Here is a 23,733-nt window from a genome sequence, read left to right as displayed (position 1 = left end):
CACATTGACCAATCAGGTCTCAGCTGCTCTGACCAATCAGATTCAGCCACACTGACTAGTCAGGACTCAGCCACACTGACCAATCAGATTCAGCCACACTGACTAGTCAGGACTCAGCCACACTGACTAATCAGATTCAGCCACACTGACTAGTCAGGACTCAGCCACACTGACCAATCAGATTCAGCCACACTGACTAGTCAGGACTCAGCCACACTGACTAATCAGATTCAGCCACACTCACTAGTCTGGACACAGCCACGCTGACCAATCAGATTCAGCGACACTGACTAATCAGACTCAGCCACATTGAGCAATCAGACGCAGCCACGTTGACCAATCAAGACTCAACCACACTGACCAATCAGATTCAGCCGCACTGACTAATCAGGACTCAGCCAAACTGACCAATCAGATTCAGCCACACTCACTAGTCTGGACACAGCCACACTGACTAATCAGGACTCTGCCACACTTAATAATCAGATTCAGCCACATTGACCAATCAGACGCAGCCACACTGACGAAGCAGACTCATCCAAATTGACTAATCAGGACTAAGCAAAATTGTCCAATCAGACTCAGCCACACTGACCAATCAGGACACAGCTGCACTGACCAATCAGGTTCAGCCACACTGACCAATCAGACTCTGCCTCCCTGACCAATCAGGACTCAGCCCCTCTGACCAGTCAAACTCAGCTGCACTGGCCAATCAGGACTCAACCTCACTTTCCTATCCAACTCAGCTCATTGACCGATCAGGACTCAGGCACACTAACCAATCAGACTCAGCTGCGTTGAGCAATTAGAAGTAAGCCACAGTGACCAATCAGACTCGTCTGATTTTCCAATCAGGACTGGCCCAGTGTGACCGCACCCGCGCGCTCTCCTGCTCTGTGCCTTGCCTGCACTCTGGAGGGGACTTCTCAGAGCAGCAAGAGTTAGGGTCAGTCTGGGCGGCGGCTGCAGAAGCGACCCCAGAGGGGCTGAGAGGAAGCTGAGGCCCAGCCGCTGTGGGGGCCACGCTGCCCCCAGGTTCCCGAAGTGTCAGTGCTGGTCCTCGCAGGCGGCACAGCCTGTTGGACGCCAGCACCCCTCACCCCTTCTCCGGTTCAGCGTCCGATCGTCCTCTGCTGCCTTTGTGGGTCTCGAGCGCGGGGCCTGGGGCCGCGGTGCCACCTGCAGACAGGTCGTCGCGCTCTCTCGCTGCTCCGTCCCATCTCTGTGGCCGCCTAGTGATGTTAACTGGTGCTCCTGGGCGTGTAGGGTGCCCGGGCATCTGTGGGCTGGATAACAGGCCAGTGAGGACAACCTTGGCGGGTGACTCCAGTGCTGGAATGTTCCACCTTCCCATCCTGATGCTCCCACACAGGGACAGGGCATTGCCATGTGATCTGTCAGGGTCTCCTCTCGGCCCCCACAATCTGAGAAGGAGCGGCTGTCCTCGCTTCTCACCTTAGGTCTGGGCGCAGTGACTCCAGCGGTCACCCCTGCCGTGAGCCTGTTCTCAGCCCCAAGTGCGGTTCCTGGAGACTGAGGGCGCCAGGCGGCTGGGTGGGGGGAGGCCCCTGTGGGCCAGGGAAGCCCTGCGCATCCATATCTCCTTCCGAGGGGCTGGGGGTGGAGGATGCCCACCAGCCGCCCCTGCCGCAGGCCCTGCCTTCCGGCCTTCCTCAGTTTCCCTTCCTGGAAGGCTCCTTGCCCAGATTCCCCTCTCCCGCCTGTCCTGTCCCGTCCACTGCCCACCCCTGGTCTCCAAGTGGGTCCGAGGCCACACCTGGTTCTGGCGAGCAGTGGGGTACCGGGGTGTGCTCCCTGGCGAGGGCTGTCCTTGGGCGTGTGCAGATGTCCTGGGGACACCTGCTCGGGACACCAGCTCCGCCCTTTCCCTCTCACTTCCTCGGGAACAGTGAAGGAGACCTGGGGGTCTTCGTCCCTTCCAGCCTCCAGGTTGCCTGGAAGAAGGGCAGGCACACCCGGCACCCTCGCGGGGCTGGGGCCTCAGTGGGGTCCGAGACCCCGTCTCAGCTACCGTCTGGGCCAGCGAGCAGCCTGAGGCTGGGCCCCTGGGCTGGGCTAGAGCTCAGCAGCCCTGCCGTGCCTGGCCCCTGGGTGGCCTGTGCCCACAGGGTGCGGGGACAGCGCTGTGGCTCCTGCTGGGTGTGCGGGGGAGGCACAGACAGCCAGTGCCGCTTGGTGCCGCCCTGGGAAGCTCTCCCTGTCTGGGGCAGCGGCCGTAGCCATGACAAGTGGCCACTCACATGGAGTGTCCCGAGGAGAGGCGGAGGAGTGCCCTGCTGTGACTGGAAACAGGAACAATGGCCCCAGGGCCACTGCGCTCAGCTGGCCTGGACAGAAGAGCTGAGAACGCCGGTGTGGGGAGCTTGGTGCCGCCCGGGGCGCCCACAGCCTCTGAACGGTCTTTGTCCACTGGGCCTGTTCACTGGGGCCCTGGGGACCCGGGAAGCGCTGGGCTCGGGGACGCAGCATGGGGAGGTGAGTTCTTCAGGGAGGCCGGCCACTGCCTCCCACCAAGGGCAGTAGGGAGCCTCCCTTCCCCGACTCCAGACTGCTGTGGTCTTTCCATTTCACTGTCCCCAGGCCTCACTGTGACCACCAGGGGTCTCGAGAGCCCCAAGCAGCCGGGTCCCAGGCGCAGGTGCCTCGGTGAGCACAAGGCCCTCCCCTTGCCCCGGGGCCCGGCCTCCCTCTCCGGGCGCTGCAGCTGGCATTGGACGTAGCTGGGGGCTGTTCCCCTCCTGTCCCCGTCTCCTCTTCGCGGCCCCCTGTCAGCTTCCAGGCCCCGCCTTAAGCCGCCACCGCCCCGCAGGGGAAGTCCTGCCAGACCATCACCTTCAAGCAGTTCCAGGAGGCGCTGGAGGAGCTCCGCAAGAGGCAGTTCAAAGACAGGAGCGCCCAGGGGGTGGTCCGCGAGGTGCACCCGCTGGTCGAGGGCAAGGCGCCCGTCATCGCAGGCGGCAGTGCAGTGGCACGAACACAGATCACTGCCACCTGGAACTTCCAGGCTGGAGCGATCCTCAGCCTCCCAAGTAGCTGGGACTACAGGCATGAGCCACAACTGCCAAATAATCTTTTTGTCTTTTGAAAAATCACATCATCCACTTTTTATACTGTTAGATATTACGAACTGCTGTGACTTTAAGGGTCTAGCTGGGCAGAGCCTTAGAAAATTTGCTAAGGGTGTCCACTGTGGGGACAGGTTGATGGAACCTGGATAAAAGCCCCGAGACACCAACAGCCTGCTGTGCACCTGACAATGACAGCAGAGTAGACCGCAGGCAGCTGGGGTGGGCCCCACGGGAGAGGGCGGCAGGCAGGACCGCGGGGTCTGCAGGCAGCTGGGGGGACCCCACGGGAGAGGGCGACAGGCAGGACCGCGGGGTCCGCGGGCAGCTGGGGGGACCCCACGGGAGAGGGCGGCAGGCAGGACGCGGGGTCCGCGGGCAGCTGGGGGGACCCCACGGGAGAGGGCGGCAGGCAGGACCGCGGGGTCCGCGGGCAGCTGGGGGGACCCCACGGGAGAGGGCGGCAGGCAGGACCGCGGGGTCCGCGGGCAGTTGGGGGGACCCCACGGGAGAGGGCGGCAGGCAGGACCGCGGGGTCCGCGGGCAGCTGGGGGGACCCCACGGGAGAGGGCGGCAGGCAGGACGCGGGGTCCGCGGGCAGCTGGGGGGACCCCACGGGAGAGGGCGGCAGGCAGGACGCGGGGTCCGCGGGCAGCTGGGGGGGACCCCACGGGAGAGGGCGGCAGGCAGGACCGCGGGGTCCGCGGGCAGCTGGGGGGGACCCCACGGGAGAGGGCGGCAGGCAGGACGCGGGGTCCGCGGGCAGCTGGGGGGGACCCCACGGGAGAGGGCGGCAGGCAGAGCGTGCGGGGTCCGCGGGCAGCCGGGGGGGACCCCACGGGAGAGGGCGGCAGGCAGGACCGCGGGGTCTGCAGGCCTGGCCAGGCCTGTGCGCTCAGGAGGAGGCGCCGCCCACACCCGCCGTGGAGTCATCTCTGCCCTTTAGATCTGCCAAGGCGGGAAACTGAGGGACAGTCTCGAAAACGGTTCCGGAAAAAGAAAACTGGAACCGGAGGGAAAGACACATTTTCCCCCAGTTGGGGAAGGCGGAGAAGCGGGCCTGGGGGGTGGGACGGTCGGAGACGAAGGTGTGTTTCCTGATTTGGGGTCAACGGTGACGACCTGGGAGCGCGTGGCTGCTGCGAAACACACGGTGACACACACGGGAGGACTCACCGTGACGTCGCAGACCTCACGCAGCAGGGACGCCGGGGACTCTGACGGCGGGACACAGAGGACGGTGCGCGGCGACGCCGCGTCCCGGGAAGGACGGAATTGCTGTAAGGAAACTGCGTTTGTGAACAACCTGAACACCCTGCCGGTGACGCAGAGAGGACAGCGACCTCCCTGACCGAGGCTGAGCCAGACCCACGTCCAGCTCAGAGGCTGCTACCCCATTGGGGCGGAGAGGCCACCGCGTGGACGTCACACCCGTGGCCACCACGTCCTGGGCGTGGGGGACCTCGGTGGGGTGGAGAGTGCGGGGGCCCCGTTTCCACATGTCCCCACGGAGCCCCTCCCGGGTCTCTGAGGACCGGCCGCCCCTCAGCAGGCGGCCGCGGACGGGAAGGCGGTGCCCGCGGGGCTCGGACGGGAAGGTCGCACTCACCCTCGGGGCCTCGCGTCTCAGGGCGGACGAGGAGGTCGCGGTCGCTTCGGGTCTGAGGCCAGGCCGGCGGGCGGCATGGAGGCGGCGCCTGCGGGGCGACGCTAACGTGGGGGCACCGCGTCCTCTCACGCCGCGGGCAAAGCCGCCGCGGGACATGAAGGGCGCTGCGCCCTCTGGTGGCCCGCGCCGGCACTGCAGCCCTCGCTGCTCATCGGGGCGGGGACGGCGGCGAACTCGCCCTCCTGGCCTTGCCCGAGAGCCAGTGACACTCCCAGTTCAGCGTCTCCGGAGCCAGGATCTGGAAATGGAAAGTCAGATGGGCTCACTGTCCTGTGTCTTTCAGAAAGACGGGGAGGGAGGGAACAATTAAGGGGAAAACATATGGAAGGAAATAAGCGTAGCTATAAACTTTACAACTGACATCAAAATTCACTCAAAACCATCCTCACACTTCAACTGCCATGCAAAACTTTAAAGATTCGGGGAAGAAACAAAAAAGAAAATTGACGTGGCCTTGGGTTTGGTGATGGGTTTTAACACACAGCAACAACAACAAAAAAATCTGATCCACAACAGAAAAACAATACCATGGCTGTTATAACGTTCAATAGCCATCCTCTGTGAAAGACCCAATTCAGAGAATAAAAAGACAAGCCACAGAATGATAAGAAATATGTGCAAAATACATACCGGAGGAACAATTCACATTCTACATATAAAAAGAAGTCTTAAAACTCAACAGTAAGAAGACAAACATCCCAATTAAAAAGGGGTACAGATCTCAACACACACCTCACACCAAAGATGATACACAGATGGCAAATAATCATACAAAAAGATGCTCAGCATCATATATCGTTGGGAATAGCAAATAACAGCAGCAATGAGATACCACAGCACGCCTGCTAGAATGACTGAAAAAAAAAAAGACAAACCACTGCTGGAAAGGCAGGAATTCTCATTCATTGCTGGGAGAATGCATCATGGTACACAGTCACTCTGGAAGACAGCGTAGAAGACTAGAATATGCCACCCCAAGATATAGCTCTTTTTCTTGTTGTTATTGTTTTGGACAGGGTCTCTGTGACCCAGGCGGGAGTGCAGTGGCACGAACACAGATCACTGCCACCTTGAACTTCCACGCTGGAGCGATCCTCAGCCTCCCAAGTAGCGGGTACTACAGGCATGAGCCACCACTGCCAAATAATTTTTTATGTGTGTGTCCAGATGGGTCCTTGCTATACTTCCCTGCCTAGTCTTGAACTCCTGGGCTCCAGGGAGCCTCCTGCCTTGGCCTCCCAAAGTATTGGGATCATAGGCATGAGCCAACATGCCCAGCCCAGCATAAGGATTATTTTGAGCTGATTATTTTGAGACACTGCAGACACAGGAGAAGCTCTGAAAACAGGCTAGAAGTTACCTTTTTGTCAGGGAAATTTACATCTGTGAAGGAGACCTACTTCCATTTGTAAACGTGTCTCCCTCTCATAGCAAGAAGAGAAGGATGACTAAATCATGAGGGATTCTTAGCAATGCGGAAGGCACCACTTAAGTCTGAACAACAATGCTTGCTCTTGCTTACCTTGCTTTTCCTGGTTACCTCCCCACTACTGACCCCCACCACACCCATTCTTTCTTTGTTTCACTTGAAGATAGTATGTAAGCCTGAACTCAGAGCCGCCTCTTGGAGATTTACTCATTTTTCCTGGCTGTTTCCTCCCATGCATACATAAAGAAAGCATTACTAAATTATACTAGTGAAAGCATGGTAATGTAAAATAAAATAAAACCCTAAGCCAGATGCCAACTGAATGGACCCCTCTTGGCCAAGCAAACCTCAGAGAAACCTTACAACTGAGTTCCAGGAGTTTAGATACAATTGACAAGTATCTCTGTTTAAAAAACAAACAAACAAACAAACAAACAACAACAAAAAAAAACCCAGAGATCATAAGACTAACAAAACAGAATCCTTGTGACCATAAGATACTAAATTATTAACAGGACCCAACCCCAACTCTAACACTAACCCTAACTCTAAAAACGCTAACCCCTAGCCACAGCTTTTGCCACTAAGATCAGGGACAAAGCAGAGATGCTCACTTTCACCTCTGATGCAACATTATACTGAACAACAAATCTGGAGGTAGGACATTACCTGACGTCAAATTATACTATAAGGCTACAGGAACCCAAACACCATGGTCCTGGTGTAAAAAACTGAGACTAATCCAAGGGAATGAAATAGAGAACCCAGACATAAAACCGTCTACCTAGCACCAACTAACTGATTTTTGACAAAGCAGAAAATATGCACTGAGGAAAGGTAGCCCTATTCAATAAACAGCACTGGGAAAATTGGATAGCCATATGAAGAAAAAGGAAACAGGGTACCTCTCTCACTATACACAAAAATCAATTCAAGGTGCATTAAAGAGTTAAATGAAAAGCATGAAACCATAAAAATTCTAGAAAAAAAGTAGGAAAACCTTTTTACACATCAGCCAAGTCAAAGAATTTATGACTAAGACCCCAAAGCCAAATATAGCAACAACAAAAATAAATCGATGGGACTTAATTAAATTAGAAAACTTCTGCACAGCAAAGGAAATAATCAACACAGTGAATACACAACCTACAAAATAGGACAAAATATTTGCAACTATGTATCTGACAAAAGACTGATATCCAGAATATGCAAAGACCCAAACAAATCAGCAAGAAAGAAATAAACATCCTCATCAAAAAGTGGGCAAAAGACCAGAACAGAAGTTTCTGAAAAGAAGATAGACAAATTGCCAAAAAACATGAAAAACTGCTAAACATCGTTAATCACCAGAGAAATGCAAATTAAAACTACCATAAGGTAGCTCCTTACCCCAATCGGAATAGCCGTTATTAAAACGGCAAAAAAACAACAGATGCTGCCACACACGTGTAGAGAAAGGAACGCTGGTGCACTGGCCGGTCTGCAAAATAGTAGAACCTCTATGGAAATCATTATGGAGACTCCTTAAAGAAAGAAATGTAGACCTACCCTTCAATCCAGCAATCCCACTCCTGGGTATCTAGCCAAAGGAAATGAAGCCATTTTATCCAAAAGACACCAGCACTCGAATGTTTAGCACAGCACACTTCACAATTGCAAAGATGTGGAATCAACCTAAGTGCCATTCAATTCATTAGGGGACAGAACTGTGTGTGTGTGTGTGTGTGTGTGTGTGTGTACTCAGTACACTTGAGCAGTGAGGACTGCCTCCCCCAACCCTGCTGTCCTGTTTTCTCTTTCCACTCCTTGAACACAAATTTAAAAATAGAAAACCGGAAACATATTTTATAAAAATTACAAAATGTGGATAAACAAAAAGATGAAAATTAAAGTGTCTAATAAAAATACTCAAACCAAATAATGATTCCATCACCCACAGGGGCAACCAATTTCTACTTCCGAATGGACTGATATCACTCAAACTGTCCTGTAACGCAGCAGTCCCCAATCTTTTTGGCACCAGGAACGGGTTTCATGGAAGACAACTTTTCCGGACAGGGGGTCGGAAGTGGAGGGGGGCAGCGGAGCTCTGAGGCCGGGTCCCTACAGGCTGCCGGCCAGCACCAGTCCACAGCCCGGGCCTTGGGGACCGCAGTCGAAACCGACCGTTTTTGCTGTACAATGTATCATTACCACACATCGGTCAGGAAGTGTTCCTCCTCGGCCTAATTGCAAATCACCTCCCAAGAGCCCGTCCTCGGTCCGAATCATGATTTAGTAAATATTGCACCAGACACTTGGATTGTGTCCAGATTTCTACTAGCGCAAACACTGAAACGTTTACCTTTCGGCCCAAGTCCTCTGCGTAACCTCAGCGTAAGGTGCAAGGTCAGAGAATTTTTTTCTTTCCAATTAGACCTCGGCCGCCCTTTAAGAGCCAACTCCAGTCCTCTTGCCCTTGCGGTCCCCGAGCGCCGTAGGCGCAGTCTGGAACCGAGGGCCCGCGCGCAGCGATGCCGGACCGCGGTGGAGCCAGGGAGCCGGCGCTCCGGTGCCCCCAGCCCGCTCCGGACCAGGCGAGCAGACGCCCCGACGTACAGGCCCGGGCGGGCGGGCTGTCGCGCTGTCCCGGCGCCGCCTGCAGGCCCGGCGGCCCTGCCCGCCCCAACGTCTGGGCTGTGCTGGCCCGGCGCGTCGCCTGGGCCCGCGCTGCACAAGCCCCCGGGGCAGGGATGAAGGTGTCCGCCCCAGGCAGCTGCGACCCCGCCCGACTGTCTCCGCGGGGCACGGGGCGAGCGGGACCGGGTCAGTCTGGGGTCACAGTTCCCGCCCGCTCGCGCGGCGGCGCTGGGTGCGTGGCGCCCCCCACTCGCCACACGGCCCCGCCCCGCCCCGCTCCTCCCCGGGCGCCTCTGACCCGGGACCGCGGAGCCCGCGGAACGCTCGGCCCCCCCCGGGGCCCCCCAGGTCCTCAGAGACTCCCCGGACCCCACGGAGCCTGCCGGGTTCCCCCGCGGACCCCTTCCGACCTCCCCGCGTTGGGAGGCGCCCTGGGGCGACGGGGCGCAGGCCCCGAGGCCGCGTCTTCAGGCGGGGCCTCGCGGGGATTGGACCAGCCCGGATACTTTGTAGCATCCTCGCCTTCCGCGCCGGCCCGTGGCGCCGCCCGGCCGAGCACGTGCGCCGAGCGCGGAAGTGGCTGTGCCACCGCGGGCCGCGGGCGCCCAGGGCTGAGCCTGGCGGAGCCACGCGCCGAAAGGTAGGGCTGCGGGGCCGCCCCCCCGACCCGTCCCCTCCGTCCCCTCCGTCCCCGCTCGCGGGATCCCCGCAGTGCACGGGCGGGGGCAGACCGGGTCCCCGTGGGATCTCTGAGCCGGCATGGGCGCAGCCCCTGGCCTGCTCCCGCCCCTCCCGGAGCAGGGGAAGGGGGTCGGCGCTGGAGGAAACCCAGTCCTGAGGGGAGCCCACCCCGTCCCTCTCCCGCGGAAGCCCCAGGGCTCCAACCGTGGCGGTTAGAAATGCGGAGCCCCAGGTCGAGTCAGGACCCCGTGAGGACGCGCTGGAACCCCAGAAGCGGCGCTGTAGACAAAATAGCGTCCCCCTGGTGGGCGCCTGAGGCCAAGGGAGACCTGAGAGGCGATAGGGACCAGAAAGAGCCAGAACGGAGGCCACTGCTGCCGCCAGGGACCGTGCAAACTGGCCAGTTCCCGCGGCCCTGCGGGTTCTCGTACGGCCCTTTTGGAAAGCAGTTTGGAAACATCTTTTGCAAACGTAGATGTCCCTGTCGCACGACCCTTAACCCTCACTTCTAGAAGTGTATTCTACAGAAATGAGTTCAGTTGGGAACGAAGGTATCTTGTTGGAAAAAGCAGTCACTAGCAAGCTGCGCAGACACCCTCAGGTGGGGGCCCGTTCAAACAACTCTGGGTCCCTTGTTTCCGGGGATGCTTTGCAGGACCGAGCACGCGGCCTCCAGCTACGCCCGTGCGGCCGGTCAGACTGAGCACTGGCCTAAGCAGTGTCTCTGCTGTGAACCGTGAGTGTGCGTACGTGGCTGGAGGGGAGGCCTTGGTGGCCACCTCGTAGACGCCGGGGACGCTGGCGAGCCCACACGCAAGCTCCCTGCGCCACGGAGCCCACGGGGCAGTGAGGGGAAACATAATAGCAACTCGGTCAGAGGGTGGAGGAAAGGGAGCCTGAGGAGGGAGGGGAGGGCCGGGGCGCCAGGGGCCGGCAGAAGGCCCAGAGCAGGGGATGCTCCGTTGCCCACGGCGCCCAGCTCAGAGCTTGGTGCCCCGTGGCGTTCGTTCAGGAGTGAACGCTCTCTGGAAATCAGAAGGAAGGTCTGTGGGCTGTGCGATACCACCCTGCCTTTTATTATCCCTACCTCCCAAGCGTCGTTGGCATGAGGGTCATGGTGTCACCTGCTTTGTGGAGCCGGTCCGAGGACTGAGCACCTGACAGGGCGTGATGGGTGTTGGCCGTTGTCACAGCCCTTCTCTGTGTCGGCAGAGGGGATCCCGCCTGGCGCAGGATGCAGAGGTTCCTGACTCTGCTGAGGAATCACGAGGGCGCCTGCCCACCGCCTGCGGAGCTGGTGACCCTGCTAGGCACACTGTGCCGGGACCTCCGGGATGACCTTGCCCGGGCGCAGCCTTTGGTGGCGGCCGTTCTGGACAGCCAGCTCCGCCTGCACCTCCTGGACAATGCAGACGTGGTCCTGGTGTGCGCCCGTGTCCTGGAGCAGCAGGAGCAGCCGCAGGCAGCCTGCCGGCTCCTGGAGGTAGGACTGGGTGGCAGGGGTAGGTGCAGAGGGGTGGCTGTGCCTCCCAGCAGCCTCCAGCATGCCCAGCACCGCACAGGTGCCTGGGGGTCCGCAAGAACCTGCTGCCTGAGCCCCCACAGCGCCTGGGCAAAGCCTGCAGAGGGTTTTTCTATGTAAGCTTAGCCAGGATGGTCCACTCTCACTGTACCAAGTTCTCACTAGCTTGGTAGTCTGAGTTGAAATTACCTGTTTATCAAATCCGTGTTGAGTGGTGATTCCGTGCCAGGCATTATGCCAATGAGTGAACACCGTGACTGTAAAACGCTGTCCTGGCTTTGCCGAGCTGACGCCTTAGACAGCAGGATGTTCCAGCTGAGCCCCAATCTCAGTTCTTAGCAGCAGGTTCGAAACGAGGAACTCTGAAAACCAAAAGCATCTTTGTTACTTACTCATCTGGTGGCGCTTTGAACGCCAACGTATTGGCATCAAAATATGACCTACGTGAACGTAAAGCTGTTTGTGGTCTGTGTTTATCCACCTGATGTGAGCGTTGTACATTTGCTGCCTTAACAACGGTATCTCTGATCACAGGGTGCTGCGCCAAGTCACGCTGGGGTGGCGCGTATCGTAAAATGTAAGCCTACGTTACTTGCTGAAACCTAAAAAATTCTGAATTCCAAAATACATGTGGCTCAAAGGGTTTCCAATAAGGGATTTGGAGGCCTGGTTTTTCCTCTCTTTTACCCTAAAGTAGAGTCCGTGCATCCTCTGTCGTCTACAGAGTCCGGTCAAGGGGACGGAGGAGCTGTCCCCTAGCACAGGGAGTGACCCTTCGTCCCACTCGGCTCAGAAGATGCTGAGCGGTGAGGGCCAGCCTTGCTGTCAGGAAACAAAGATCATTCACTGAAGGCGTCAAACATCAGACCCTCACATCACACCGTGCGGCTCTGCTAATTGTTGCTGCACCTCTTGTTTTGTTTGCTGTCAGCCAACAGCGGATCTAGACTCCCCCTTACCGTGTGCTCCATCCCCGCAGGCGCAGCCCAGAGCTGTGCTCGCCTCGTGCGTTCCCTGGGAGGGTCGAAGGGTTTAAAGGCAGAGCCCGTTCACAGCTGGCATGAGTGTGTCTGCCCGTGGCCTGTGAGGTGACCCATCTGGCCCAGGGTCACGCTGCTGAGCTCGGTGGGATTGCGGCGCTGGCCATCAGACTCACCTCTGTGCTGCTTGGCCACGCTGGCACTTGGCAAGTTAGTGGATTGGAACCCGGAGCCCTGCTCTTCCCACCGACATCACTGCCTTTCCAGAGGTTGGGTTGCTCTGGGGTGGCAGACACAGGTCCCCACGGCATGCCAGGGTGGGCACAGCCAGCCGGAGCTCAGCAAGCTCTTCTTGGCAGGGGTGCCGGGTGCCAGGAGGCAGCCAGGAGCTGGTGCGGCTCTGGAATGACATCCACTACCGTCTGGCCATGAAGAGGCTGGGCGTGGCCGCGCTGACCGCCGTGCAGAAGTTCCGCTGCAGGAAGAGGTACCTGCCGGCATCCGTTTGTGTTCACCTGTGGGGTGCCTGAGGGAGGGGGTGTGCTCTCCAGACCCCAAAGGTAGAGGAGAGGCAAGGAGAGTCAGGCAAATGAAGCAGTACTAGGCACAGCGTAATCAGCTTAAGGTGACTTCAGGGTTTGTCACGCCTGTGCTGTGTTCCCTCCTGAGCCGCACTCTCCAGCCACATCGCTCAGGTGGTGGCTGGAAATGGACGGCCGTGTTCTGGGTGACTGATGCTGAGGCCCGAGGGTGGCCTTCCTGGCCCTGGCCCCTCCCAGTTCCCCCAGGGCCTGGCTGGACAAGGGGGCCCTGGTCGGGGACAGTGGCTGCGGAGGGCAGCTGGGAGCTGCTCACACCTGTGCCTCCGTCATCTGGTCCCCGCCTGGGCTCCGATGGCCACTCAGGGGCTTCAGGACCTTTTAGACAGATGAGGATGAGAGTGTTGTAAGTGTTAGAATGAGTTATGTGCAAAGTGCTCAGAGGACTGCCTGGCACGTGATCGGCACTAAGTAAGTGTTAATAATTATCAGCACTAAATAAATGTTACTACTGGCAATTATTATTGTCATCACCACTTATGGATGAGGAAACTGAGGCACAGAGAGGCTTCACACAAGAGAGATGGAAAGCCACACTCCAGCCCAGACCTCAGAGCCTTTATTCTTCCTCTCGAGCGCTCTCATGCTGGCTCAGGTGGAGGCTGCGGATCTTAGGCTGAGCTCCTGGCAGCCCAAGCCCTGAAGAACTCCTGAGCCCAGGGCCTGGGGTCAGAGGAGCCTGGGGTCCTGGGCCTGGGGTCAGAGGAGTCTGGGGTCCTGGGCCTGGGGTCAGAGGAGCCTGGGGTCCTGGGCCTGGGGTCAGAGGAGCCTGGGGTCCTGGACCTGGGGTCAGAGGAGCCTGGGGTCCTGGGCCTGGGGTCAGAGGAGCCTGGGGTCCTGGGCCTGGGGTCAGAGGAGCCTGGGGTCCTGGGCCTGGGGTCAGAGGAGCCTGGGGTCCTGGGCCTGGGGTCAGAGGAGTCTCCGCGGACTCACACCAGCGTGGGGCTGGCGGCCGGGGCGCCAGTGACTGACAGGAAGACGCCACTTGGAGAAGCAGACCCGGGGTGGGGAACCAGGTCCCGGGAGGCCTGTGCGGGAGCGTGTCCAGCAGGGCGTCCAGGGCCGGGTGGACTGAGATGCACCCAGGAACGCCGCGAGGGCCCACAGAGAGGGCTCCTCAGCACGGCCTGCAGCTGCGCCAGGCGCCCCTGCAGTCGTGTGAACAGTATGTGCTGGGCCTGCGTTTCTATGGGAAGAGACTAGTTTGCACAAAACGGAGGCAGAGGCCCAGGGGACAGAGGGGACACCAGTGTCACATTCCTCAGAGGGCCCCGAGCAGGGAACATATTTGGGAGGGGTCCTGTTCTGTTACTGGCTCCTCACTTTCCTCATCCAGGAACCCCCCACCCGCCTCGCTCTGCCCAGAGGGGCCAAAGAGCCGGAACTTCCCCAGAGAGGTTCGCCAGAAGCTGCACGACTTTGCTTCGGGGGTTAGCACCAACCCCACCAAGGCTGAGAGGGTAAGAATGGACAGGAGCCAAGGGCGCAGGGGACATGCCCCCAGGGCACTGTGGTCTCGGCCCACCCTTAAACTCCAGACAGGGAGCTCACTGCCAGGCAGCCCTCCCGGCTTGCTGCATGCTCCGTGAGGGCTCAGGCCTCTCACGCGAGATCACAACAGCGTCCATGCGAGGCCTCGCAGGTGCTCACTCCATACCCGCTGGGTGCCGGGCCCAGCACGACGGGCTTGGGCATCTGCAGGCTGACACACTTCCCCGCTGCACCGTGGTTCTGTGCCCGGCACGGGGGTGTCGTCTCACAGGCCCTGCCCTCCGAGTGCTCAGGGTTAGGCCGGTGGTCCCGGAGGGCTCAGGTGTGCCCCCGGCTGTGCAGACAGCCTGGCCGGGGCCCGAGCTGGCCTGGGGATGCCTCATCCCAGGGAGTCAGGGCTGCATGTCCGGCTCACGCCGGCCACGCTTGGCCTCCTGAGCTTGGGAGATGTTCTGTCCAATGCCGCAAGCACCATCACTGCTGTGAGCTAGGCTGGGCTCCTGACCCCTTTCTCGGTGGCAGTGAGCTGTCTGAGCCACCTCTGCACACGCCTGTGCTCCGTGAATGGAAACACGGCTAGAAGTTTTGGTGTTTTGGGGCAGGAGAACTTGGCTTTGGAGACGAGCTTGACCACTGAGCAGGTGTACAACTGGTTCGCCAATTACCGGCGGCGCCAAAGGGCCCTTACTCAGCACACGGAGCCAGCTCAGAAGGCCACAGCAGAAGACCCCAGTGTAGGAGAGAGGCGTCCTGACCCCCATGTTGACTCTGGGTTTGTGGACAGGCCTCAGTGGTCAGGTGAGTGGCCTGAGGGCCCCAGCCTGCTTGTGGTTGCAGGACTGAGTTCTGACAAGGGCCAGGCCAAAGTAGGGTCACTCTTGTTACAGGGACAGCTGCCCCCCACCCCCCAGTCAGAGGGGAGTGAGATCACTGAGGCTGAGTGGCAGGCAGGGCTGTGGCCGCCCTCGCGCGCTGGCAGGCTCCGCGCGGCCAGGGTCAGGCGCTGGGCTGGACACCAGGCCATCATGCGGCTACAGGAAGGGGGCGGTGAGCAGGTTGGAGACGTAAGCCGAGCACAAGGATGTGGGGAGTCGGGGTTGGTAATTATGCATTATTTGTTCAGACCAGAGACAAGCCAAGGGACAAACAAAGAATACTGGGATGACCCAGTGGTGACAGTTTTCCAGCCAGCAGGGCTGCTCTTACCTGCTGGGAAGGAGGCTGGGACTCAGAGCCTCACTGTCTCCCCTCCCTTCAGAGGGACACGAGGAAAACGGGCCCCCACAGTGTCCGGAGACCACCCAAGGGCCATGGCAGCCGCTGGCCTTGGCCCCGGACTTTTCTGGAGATGAGACAATCTCGAAGCCACTGGTTCCCAGGTACTGTCATCCCCATGGGCCGTGGGACCGTCTTACCTGTTCCGTTGCCGTCCCTCCTCAGGTGGAGACCAGGTGTAGAGTGGGCGTGGGGATGCCAGGGCCCAGACCCTGGGACCGGGTCAGCCCCCAGGGCAGGGGAAGCCACCAGCAAGGAGCCCACACTGAGGACAGGAGACGGGGTAGGGAGCAGGGAGCAGCTTCCTCTGACCCCACTGGCTCCCTGCAGCCTGATCAGCAGCTGAATTCAGGTCTGCTTTGGAGAACGTGGGCAACAGACTCAGCAGGAAACACCTGCAGACCTACCGCACAGAGACCCAGCTGTCACTGTGGTTTGTTTCTAGCATTCTGCCTGTCTTGCCTTTCCCTGAGTTCCTACCGCGTACCGTGCTGTGGGAGCACTCTCCCTGCACTCTGCTCCTCCTACGAGGAGGCACGAGCTGATGTCAGGGTGAGGACAGTGCGCGCTGGGTGCCCATGGCGCTGGGCCAGGCGGGGCCGGCCCGCAGCATGTCTGACCGACCGTCACACCACGAGCACTTCCCCTCCCATTTCCTTGGACCGTCAGGACATCAGCATCTGTCTTGACAACCCCCGTGCCTGGCTCGTAGCCAGCTCGGCACGACCCAGGTGTGTGACCCTAGGCAGGTACACGTGACCTCCGACCTGTGACATGGAGATGGTGACAGGGCCCGACACAGGTGTTGCTGAGAAGGTTAAGGGAGCATTTGTGGAATATTAACTCTTTAAATCATTATCCACTGCTACCTAATACTCCTTTAGGATCAACTGTGAATTGTTCATTCCACTATTAGGCTCTCGCTGATCCTTTTTAGGTTTTGGCACTGAAGAACAATACATCACTGAAGGTCACTGTAAAGAAGCTGCTAACGTATTTTAGGTTTCCAGTAAGAGTCTCTGTTATGTGTCACCAGGAGCCAGGCCTGTCAGAGCTCAGCCCTGGTCGTTGCGGCCCCAGGGAGAACCGTGGAGCCAGTGTGATTAGTGGCTGAGTTGAGACAAGAGCCACATTCTCGAACTTGACGAGAGTCTCCTCCCAGGCGCCGAAGCCGCAGCCTGAGGGAGCCTCTTCCCACCAAGGCCTGGTGTTCACTGTGTCCCCCAGGTCTCTGCAGGGTGGTGAGATGTACCAGGAGGGGCTCGGCCACAGTCCTGCGACCCTCCCCTCTATCTGCCGTGGCCCTGGCCTCTGCCCTCTGGCTGCTGGCAGCAACATGCTGGACCCCTCTCTGGCTGCCCCCGAATCATGGCTGATGTCCCTTGCGCTGGCATCCTCCAAGGAAGTTTCCTTCCAGACTGAGCAGCTGGTCCACGGTCACGGGCTGGACGTCATGATGTGCCCTGCACACACCGCCGGGGCTGTGTCCGTTGCCGCCCTCGGCAATCCCAGCCCTCCAGGTGGGTCCGCTCTGGATAGTCCACGAGTTTCTGCGCCACATGCTTTGACTACCTGGGTCTTGTTTGAGGGCGTGGAAGCGTGAGGAGGGCTGGGACTTTCTGCTTGAATCCACGGTGTTTGATTAGACCTGGAGCCAGTGCAGCCAGAAACGAGACTCTTCCTAAAAACATCCCAGATTATCTCTCATTTATTTTATTTCAAAAATATATATATATATGTGCACATGACTGGAACTATGACGGAGAGGAAAGCGTTAAATAGAAAGGAAGCCGCTGGCCTCCTGCAGCCCCACACCGGACCCTCACTGGCTTGTCAGCACCGGGCAGCAGGCAGGGGCTGGGCTGCTCAGACTCCCCGTGTTCCCCACCCTTAGCCCGTGGCGGAAATACCATTATTTTAGTTTCTTAGTTATCACTGTAGCTATAAGTACCTTTAGAGAGTATATATTTGGATATATATTTTGTCCATGTAATACAACAGCATCTTGTGACTTCTGACCTTGTAAGGAGGACACTGGCACCATGCGTGCACCTGTGTTTCTTACTATTCTGTGGAGATACATATATACGGAGAGATATATATAATCTTTTCTCCTTTTTGTTTTCTTGGAGTTGCTAATTGCCTTTCTTTTTTTAACATTGATTTTACCGCATCCTTTCCATCTGCGGTACCCAAGCCCCCAGGGCTGCGGCCTGGTGCTCTCCCTGGCTCCCTGACCTGTTAGGAACCCGGCCACGGCAGGAGGTGAGCGGTGGGCAGGCGAGTGAAGCTTCGTCCGTGTTGACATATTTCCATCCGCTGCCCCTCACTGGCATAACCGCCTGAGCGCCACCTCCACCCCCAACCCGTGGGAAATTATGGTCCCGAAACTGCTCCCTGCTGCCAAAAAGGTTGGGGACGGCTCCGTTACATCTTCCAGCATCTCCAGTCTTCCTTCTCAAAACTCGCAGCCAGGGCCCCTCTTTTTCCCGTCCCATCCAAGTGACATCTCTCTAGGCCTGGGGTGCAGCTGTCATCCCCAGAGCTCCCGTAACTGCTTCCCCACCTTTGCCGTAGAGCTTCCTGAAATGCAAGTTTTGTTTGCTTTCTTTGATTCCTTTGTTTTGTTAGCGGAGTTCTTCAATTAACTTTGCGAGAAAGGGTGCCTGCAAGACAAATTTTCTAAGCCCTTGCATGTCCTAAAAATGTCTTTGATCTGCCCTCACATTTGATGAACAATTTGGCAGGGACAAAATTCTGAGTTGAAAATACTTTTTACCTCAGAAATTTGAAGACATTGTATCTTTTTTTTTTTTTTTTGCAGCATTCAGTAGTATTGTCAGATGTCATTCTGATACTTCTGTGCAGATAACCTATTTTTACTCTTGGAGGGCTTTTAGTTGTTTTTCCTTATCTTGGTGTTCTGAAATTTCACACTTATGGTCCTAGGTATGGGTCTTTTAATTCATCTTGGTGTTAAGCCTTCCCCTTTAAAAAACAATATTTCCTTTAAGCTCTGGGCATTTCTTGTAATATCCTTTGATAATGTCTTTAATACTGTCTTTGGTGACTTCCTCCCTCACTTTTTTCAGTTCTCTCCATAGAGCACAAATGTTATTTGGAAGTTGGAACCCGGGGCCCGATCTTCTAAAGAACTTGCCTTTTATCTTATATTTTCCTTTTTACTGTATGTACTTTTGGTATATTTCTTAAATTCTGCCTTCCAGTTTTTTATTTTGACAGCTGTACATTGTAACAGAATTTCAAGCCTTCTTTAATGATCTCTGAATTTTCCTTTCTTGATAGATCGTTACTTTCTATGGATGCGATATCTTATACTTCTCTGATGATCCTAATTAGAACTTTTTAAAAATATGCTTCATTTTCTGAAGGGTGGGCTATGGGGACCGTGGATTCTGGACCTTCCTGGAATTGACAAGGACGTGGGGCCAGAAAGAGGACAGGACCTGGTGCCTTTCTCTGGAGGTGACTTGCCAATTTGATCATGTTGCTCTTTTATTTATTGCTGTCCATTTTTTTTTTTTTTCTGTTGGAGGCTCACATTTGCCTGTCTGTCATTACCAGTGAGACTAGAGTGGGGACAGTCGCGGGCTGCCTTCAGACTGGGACCAGGGGAGCTGGTCGTCAAGCCTGGGGGCCAGCGCGGTGAGGGGCGATATGCTCTGGGACTCGGCAGGCTCCCTTCCTTGTTCTGCTGCAGAAAGCCCGGCCTTCGGGTTCCCTGCTGCTGCCTGGGCCCCGGGGGGTCTCCCTCTGTGAGTCCCTTGGGGACCTCGGGCCCTGCCCCGCACCCAGGTCCCCGTCAGAGGCCCCGTTGCCATGGAGCTGCACGTGCATCCCGGCTCCGCACACTGTGCACGTCTTGCTTGTGGCTCTCACGTCTTTCTCTCGTAGAGAAGCTGTAACCCATCGCTGTCTTACGTTTGGACCAGAATGTCCAAATTAGCACTCAGACTTTATTTCCTCTGCCTCAGAGTGTCCTTAGGGTTCTGCACAAAGGAGGAAATAGGAAGCAGAGATGGAGTCGTACACCAAGTGGTCAAGAAGGTCCCTGTCACCCAGGAAGCTCCTGGGCAGCTGGCCGCCGGGTCAGGTGGTCCTGGGGTGGTGGGGAGGGAGGGTGTCATGAGCCTTGGCCCCGGGCCCGTGGTTTCCTGTCTGAGATCGGGGCCCGCTTAGTAACAGTGGGACAGCCCTGCAGACCCAAGGCAGGAAAGAGCTGGCCGTCTCGGGCCAGTTCCCTCCTAAGTGTGCATCAGCCCAGAACTGACCAATCCACAGCAACTCGTCTCTGAGTGTGAAGGTCATTCTGAGATACTCCGTGGAACACTTTGAGCAGAGAGCAAGTCAAAGGGTGAGGGAAGGTAGTGACAGCTGACACTTCAGTGACATCTTGGTGGAGCCCGAGGTTAGAGGTAGGAAGGGCAGCTGCCGAGGGCTGGTGGCCGAACCTGCCGTGAACCAGCCCCGGGAGAAGACGAGGCCGTGTGGCACGTCCCCACCTGCAGACGGGGCTCCCGCAGACTCCCTCCCAGGCTCTGGTGCTGGGGGCACGAGGGGTCCAGAAGGACAAAGCAGACTTTGAAGTCAGTCTCTGGAAGCCTGGACTGGCCGTGGAGACTGAGGTGTGCGATGGTGTCTTGCTCAGGCAGCGAGGCCGAGGCCCAGGGTCACCGTTTGGCTCTCAGGGCTCAGGCTGCTGGGGTGGATGCTGCGCCCGCCTCCCTGCTCCGAGGCTGTGGTCGCGCCACACGTGGGCTGTGCTGCCTCCTGCCAGCGGCCGTGTGATTTCACTGCACGCAGGACTTGCTGACGGGCCCAGCGGCGCTCCCCAGAGCACGCACCTGGAGGAGAGTCCAGGCACAAGCGGTGGACAGGCAGAGCCTCCGGCCGGCAGCTTCCTGGTGACACAGCCCCCACTGCAGGCTCCGGGATTCATCCTCACCCCGAGGTAAGCACCAGAGGGCCACGGGCCAGACAGGGCCTTCTGCGAGCTGTGAGACAGGGTGACACCGTTCGTAGACTTGCCGACTCGGACCTTGCAGGCTGAGTTCTCTCCCTGCGGGTTTCTGAAAACTGTGACAGCCCCCACCTCTGCCAGCCTGCATCTAACAAAAAGAGGATGGTTTTTCCCTCAAACGAAAGAGGGCCCCAAAACATCAGAGCAGATGTAGCCATACTGTCCTCTGGGTGTGATCAGGACTCACCCCTTCCTCCCCGAGGTGGCCCCGGGCCCCAGCAGCCTCTTTCTGGCATTTTATTTTCCCCAAACGCTTTCAGTTTCTGAGCAGCATCAAGATCCTGGTTTTCTATTCCAAACTGATGTTTTAAAGGCACTTGGGAGGGTCTTGAGCAGCCTAGACGAGCCTGTGCTGTTGACGGCGTTGATGCTGAGAGATGACACAGCAGGCAGGAGCCTGCAGACAGAGGGACGAGGACGGTGGCTGGGTGGCCTGGGGTCCTCTGGTGGAGAGGGGATCACCACCACCAGTCCTGTCCCAGGGGACACCCCGTCCTGTCCACATCACGGGCTGCCGGGGGCAGAGCAGGTCCCCAGAGTACATGGCCTCCGTCATCCGGGAGCTGAGACCAGGTTGCCTCGAGGCAGGTGCCCAAGGAGGGCAAAATTATGGGGAGACACGTGAGAAAAAGGGGAAACAGCCCCCAAATCACATGCTCTAAAACAGCCAGATTGTGAAAAAAAAAAAAAAAAAAATCCACACCACACAGATGGATTTTTTTCATTTGTGGCCTGGAGCTGAGATCAGGCCACAGTGTCCCTGTGGCTCATGTGGCCTTTCCACGTGGCTGTCACAGCCCTTCCTCTCAGTCCTCCAACTCCGGCGCCTCCCGAGGACCTTGACTCCTCCTCCCTGGTTTGGTCCTAGTGGTCTCGTGTCTTCTCACCCCAGGCCTGTTCCTTCTTCACGGTCTCCTCTTCTTTCACATGTCTGCTCACCGGCTCCTTCTCCGTGACCCTGCCTGACGCCCCCCCCCGGGGTTGCCCTCTGTGACCCACCGAGTGACCCCACTCAATGTGTAACAAATCCCCCCAGCACTCCGTGTGTGAGGGCCCCGCAGGGAGAGTCTGTTCGTGGTCGGTTCCAGGCACCAAGAACGGCTTCTGACGGGTGGGAAGACAACCAGGTAGGTCTTGTCACCGGAGTCCCCGACACAGAGCCTGTCCTGACATCATCCCTTTCTAGCCCTGCAGAGATGGCCCCGGCCCCACCCACCTTCTCTGGCCCCGTGTCTGCCGTGCAGCTGAGCCAACCTCTGCCCTCCAGCCAGGTGAGGCCTCTCCTCCAGGCACCGAGTTCCCCTCTGAACCCCTGGATCCACGGCTCCCGGCGTGGGGGAGGGCTCAGCCGGTGCCCTTGACTGAATAAACAGAGCAGAGCTGGACAGGGGCAGGCGTGCCGCGTGGCTTGGCGTTAGTGGACCGGGACCTGGGGTGGGGGTGCTGAGGGGCAGGATTTGCTCCAGGGTCCAGCGTGGGACGGTCTGCCCAGGTCAGGAGAGGCCCAGGCGGGACGGAGCTGGGCAGAGGCTGCCCCTGTGTGTGACACTGTGTTGGTCTTCCAGGTGCAGTGGCCTGATGACCACGACTCCTGCGACACCTTCTGGGGAGCCAGGATGCTCCTCGAGTTTTCAGGGGGCAGCCTGGGCTGAGCTGTCCCTCGGGGGTCAGGCCAGCAGCCAGGAGGAGCAGATGCGGATTATCTGGCCTTCAACACAGAGCTTTATCCTGAACAAAACATGGGGGTCCCCAGAGTCCCCCGAAGGGTTCTGCTGAGCAGCATTGAGAGATTCCTAGCCCCCTGCCGCCTATAGGTTTGTCGGCAGCTCCTTGTAGTGGAAAAGGCATTTGAGAATTGTTCGTGAGGTTGGAAGTCAGAGGCGGGTCTGTCCACCCCGGCAGTATAGGTGAGAGTCCAGCTCCCGGGCGAGTTTCTGCAGGGAAGAGAATGTTCCGTGGGCCTCCCCGCCTGCCCACGCACAGGGCCAGACTTCTCGGCCTGGTTGACTTTGGCAGCGAGTCATGGAGGTGTCCTCACATCTCTGTCTGCCGGGCTTCTCCCTTGAGCACCAGGAGGCAAGCCTGGCTGGGGACGCCCAGGCAGGGGGGACAGGGTGGACTTGTCCTCAGGTTGTAATCCATTGTGTTTGGGAAACAAACGTTGAATTCAATAAAAGTTTAATATTTTGGATTCCTCTCCTTTAGTCACTTAACTGTCTGTCCACGGCAAAGGATAGAGATTAACGACAGCCTTGGATAACGTTTCTTGAAGGGTGACGCGTGAATCCACTCGTCCTACTCTGTCGCTGGACCTTGGGACTGTGTGTTTTATAAGCGGCAGTCAGGTGGGCATCCCTGTCCTCTTCCTTTCGCCCTTTACCTGGCTGTTTCCTCAGGATAAATTCCTGGAAGCCACATTGCTTGACCAGGTGTGGCAGCCCCGGGGGGGACTGGGGATTCTGGGGTGTCTGTGACTGACCCTGTGCCACCTGCCCACCGCAGAGCAGGGCCACGTGTGGGCAGAGGAAGCAGACGCCGGCCCTGCCCTCAGGAGTCCCAGAGCTGGCCCTGGAGACACAGGCACAGAGACCTTCCCTCCTGTGGACTCAGGCCTGTAACAGGATGGGGGCCACGGCTGGGGGACCCAGGGTTGGTGGCAGGGGGAGCAATGGCACAACCTCAGGGACCGACATCTGGAGGCCCTCGCACTGCCCCCCTGTGGCCTGGTGTGTCCCTGAAAACCTGAGGGCCAGGAGGAGGAGGGGGGCACTGGGACCAGCCTCCTGGGGGCTCTGATCTCTGAGGACATCCTGCCAGTAGGGTGTGCGGAGTGTAGGGGACAGCCACCGGACCACCTGGCACACGAGCACCAGGGCCCCCACATCCCCCACCAGGCCAGCTTCCCCAGACTCAGACCAGTGCAAGGGAGGCCACCCCTCGCCCCCCAAGAAACTCACAGAGCCCTGGGCCCATCTAAGCCTTGGCCCGTGGGCCCTTCCTGCGACCAGCAGGACCCAGAGACCCAGCAAGGAGGAGCCTTGGTGACAGCTGGCCACAGTCAGAGGCACAGGCTGCATGAGGACCCCCAGTGCATTGTGCTCCCTCCTGTCCTTGGCAGGAGTGGGCCCAGCCCTGAAATTTCTAGAAGGCCTGACCCGGCCAGCTGCATCCTGTCCATTTTGAAAATGGACTAAAGTCTCTGGAGCTGACCTTGGATTTGGTGATGAATCTTTAGATACAATACCAAAAACCATCCTATGAAAGAAAAAAAATGGATAATGCAGACTATTGAAACGTCTACTCTGAAAGATCCAGTTGAGAAAACAAAAACATAAGCC

At 58.0% G+C, this 23,733-nt stretch overlaps 1 protein-coding gene across 2 annotated transcripts; it reads left to right on the top strand.

Annotated features, from left to right (window-relative positions):
* The first annotated feature begins 10,721 nt into the window (after positions 1-10,721).
* Positions 10,722-22,047, top strand: ANHX (anomalous homeobox). Of its 2 annotated transcripts, XM_069497452.1 has the most exons (9): positions 10,722-10,970; positions 12,349-12,476; positions 13,925-14,048; positions 14,682-14,877; positions 15,338-15,458; positions 16,582-16,874; positions 20,179-20,326; positions 21,582-21,666; positions 21,961-22,047. In XM_069497452.1, the coding sequence occupies exons 1-9, from the start codon at positions 10,722-10,724 to the stop codon at positions 22,045-22,047; spliced, it is 1,431 nt and encodes a 476-aa protein (XP_069353553.1). The 2 variants fall into 2 exon arrangements, with proteins under 2 accessions (XP_069353553.1, XP_069353554.1); XM_069497453.1 differs by lacking the exon at positions 16,582-16,874 and having other exon boundaries at positions 20,198-20,326.
* The last annotated feature ends 1,686 nt before the right edge of the window (positions 22,048-23,733 follow it).

This window comes from Eulemur rufifrons, chromosome 21 (assembly GCF_041146395.1).
Source record: "Eulemur rufifrons isolate Redbay chromosome 21, OSU_ERuf_1, whole genome shotgun sequence".
In the NCBI taxonomy this organism is placed as follows: domain Eukaryota; kingdom Metazoa; phylum Chordata; class Mammalia; order Primates; family Lemuridae; genus Eulemur; species Eulemur rufifrons.
This window is presented reverse-complemented; position numbering and strand designations above follow the sequence as displayed.

What these genes read in the sequence shown, in the direction of transcription:
- ANHX (XM_069497452.1), top strand. Translation starts at nt 10,722, where the DNA reads ATGCAGAGGTTCCTGACTCTGCTGAGGAATCACGAGGGCGCCTGCCCA. An exon ending in AAGTTCCGCTGCAGGAAGAG is followed by an intron (nt 12,477 to 13,924) that starts GTACCTGCCGGC and finishes TTCCTCATCCAG; the next exon opens with GAACCCCCCACCCGCCTCGC. An exon ending in GGATTCATCCTCACCCCGAG is followed by an intron (nt 20,327 to 21,581) that starts GTAAGCACCAGA and finishes ATCCCTTTCTAG; the next exon opens with CCCTGCAGAGATGGCCCCGG.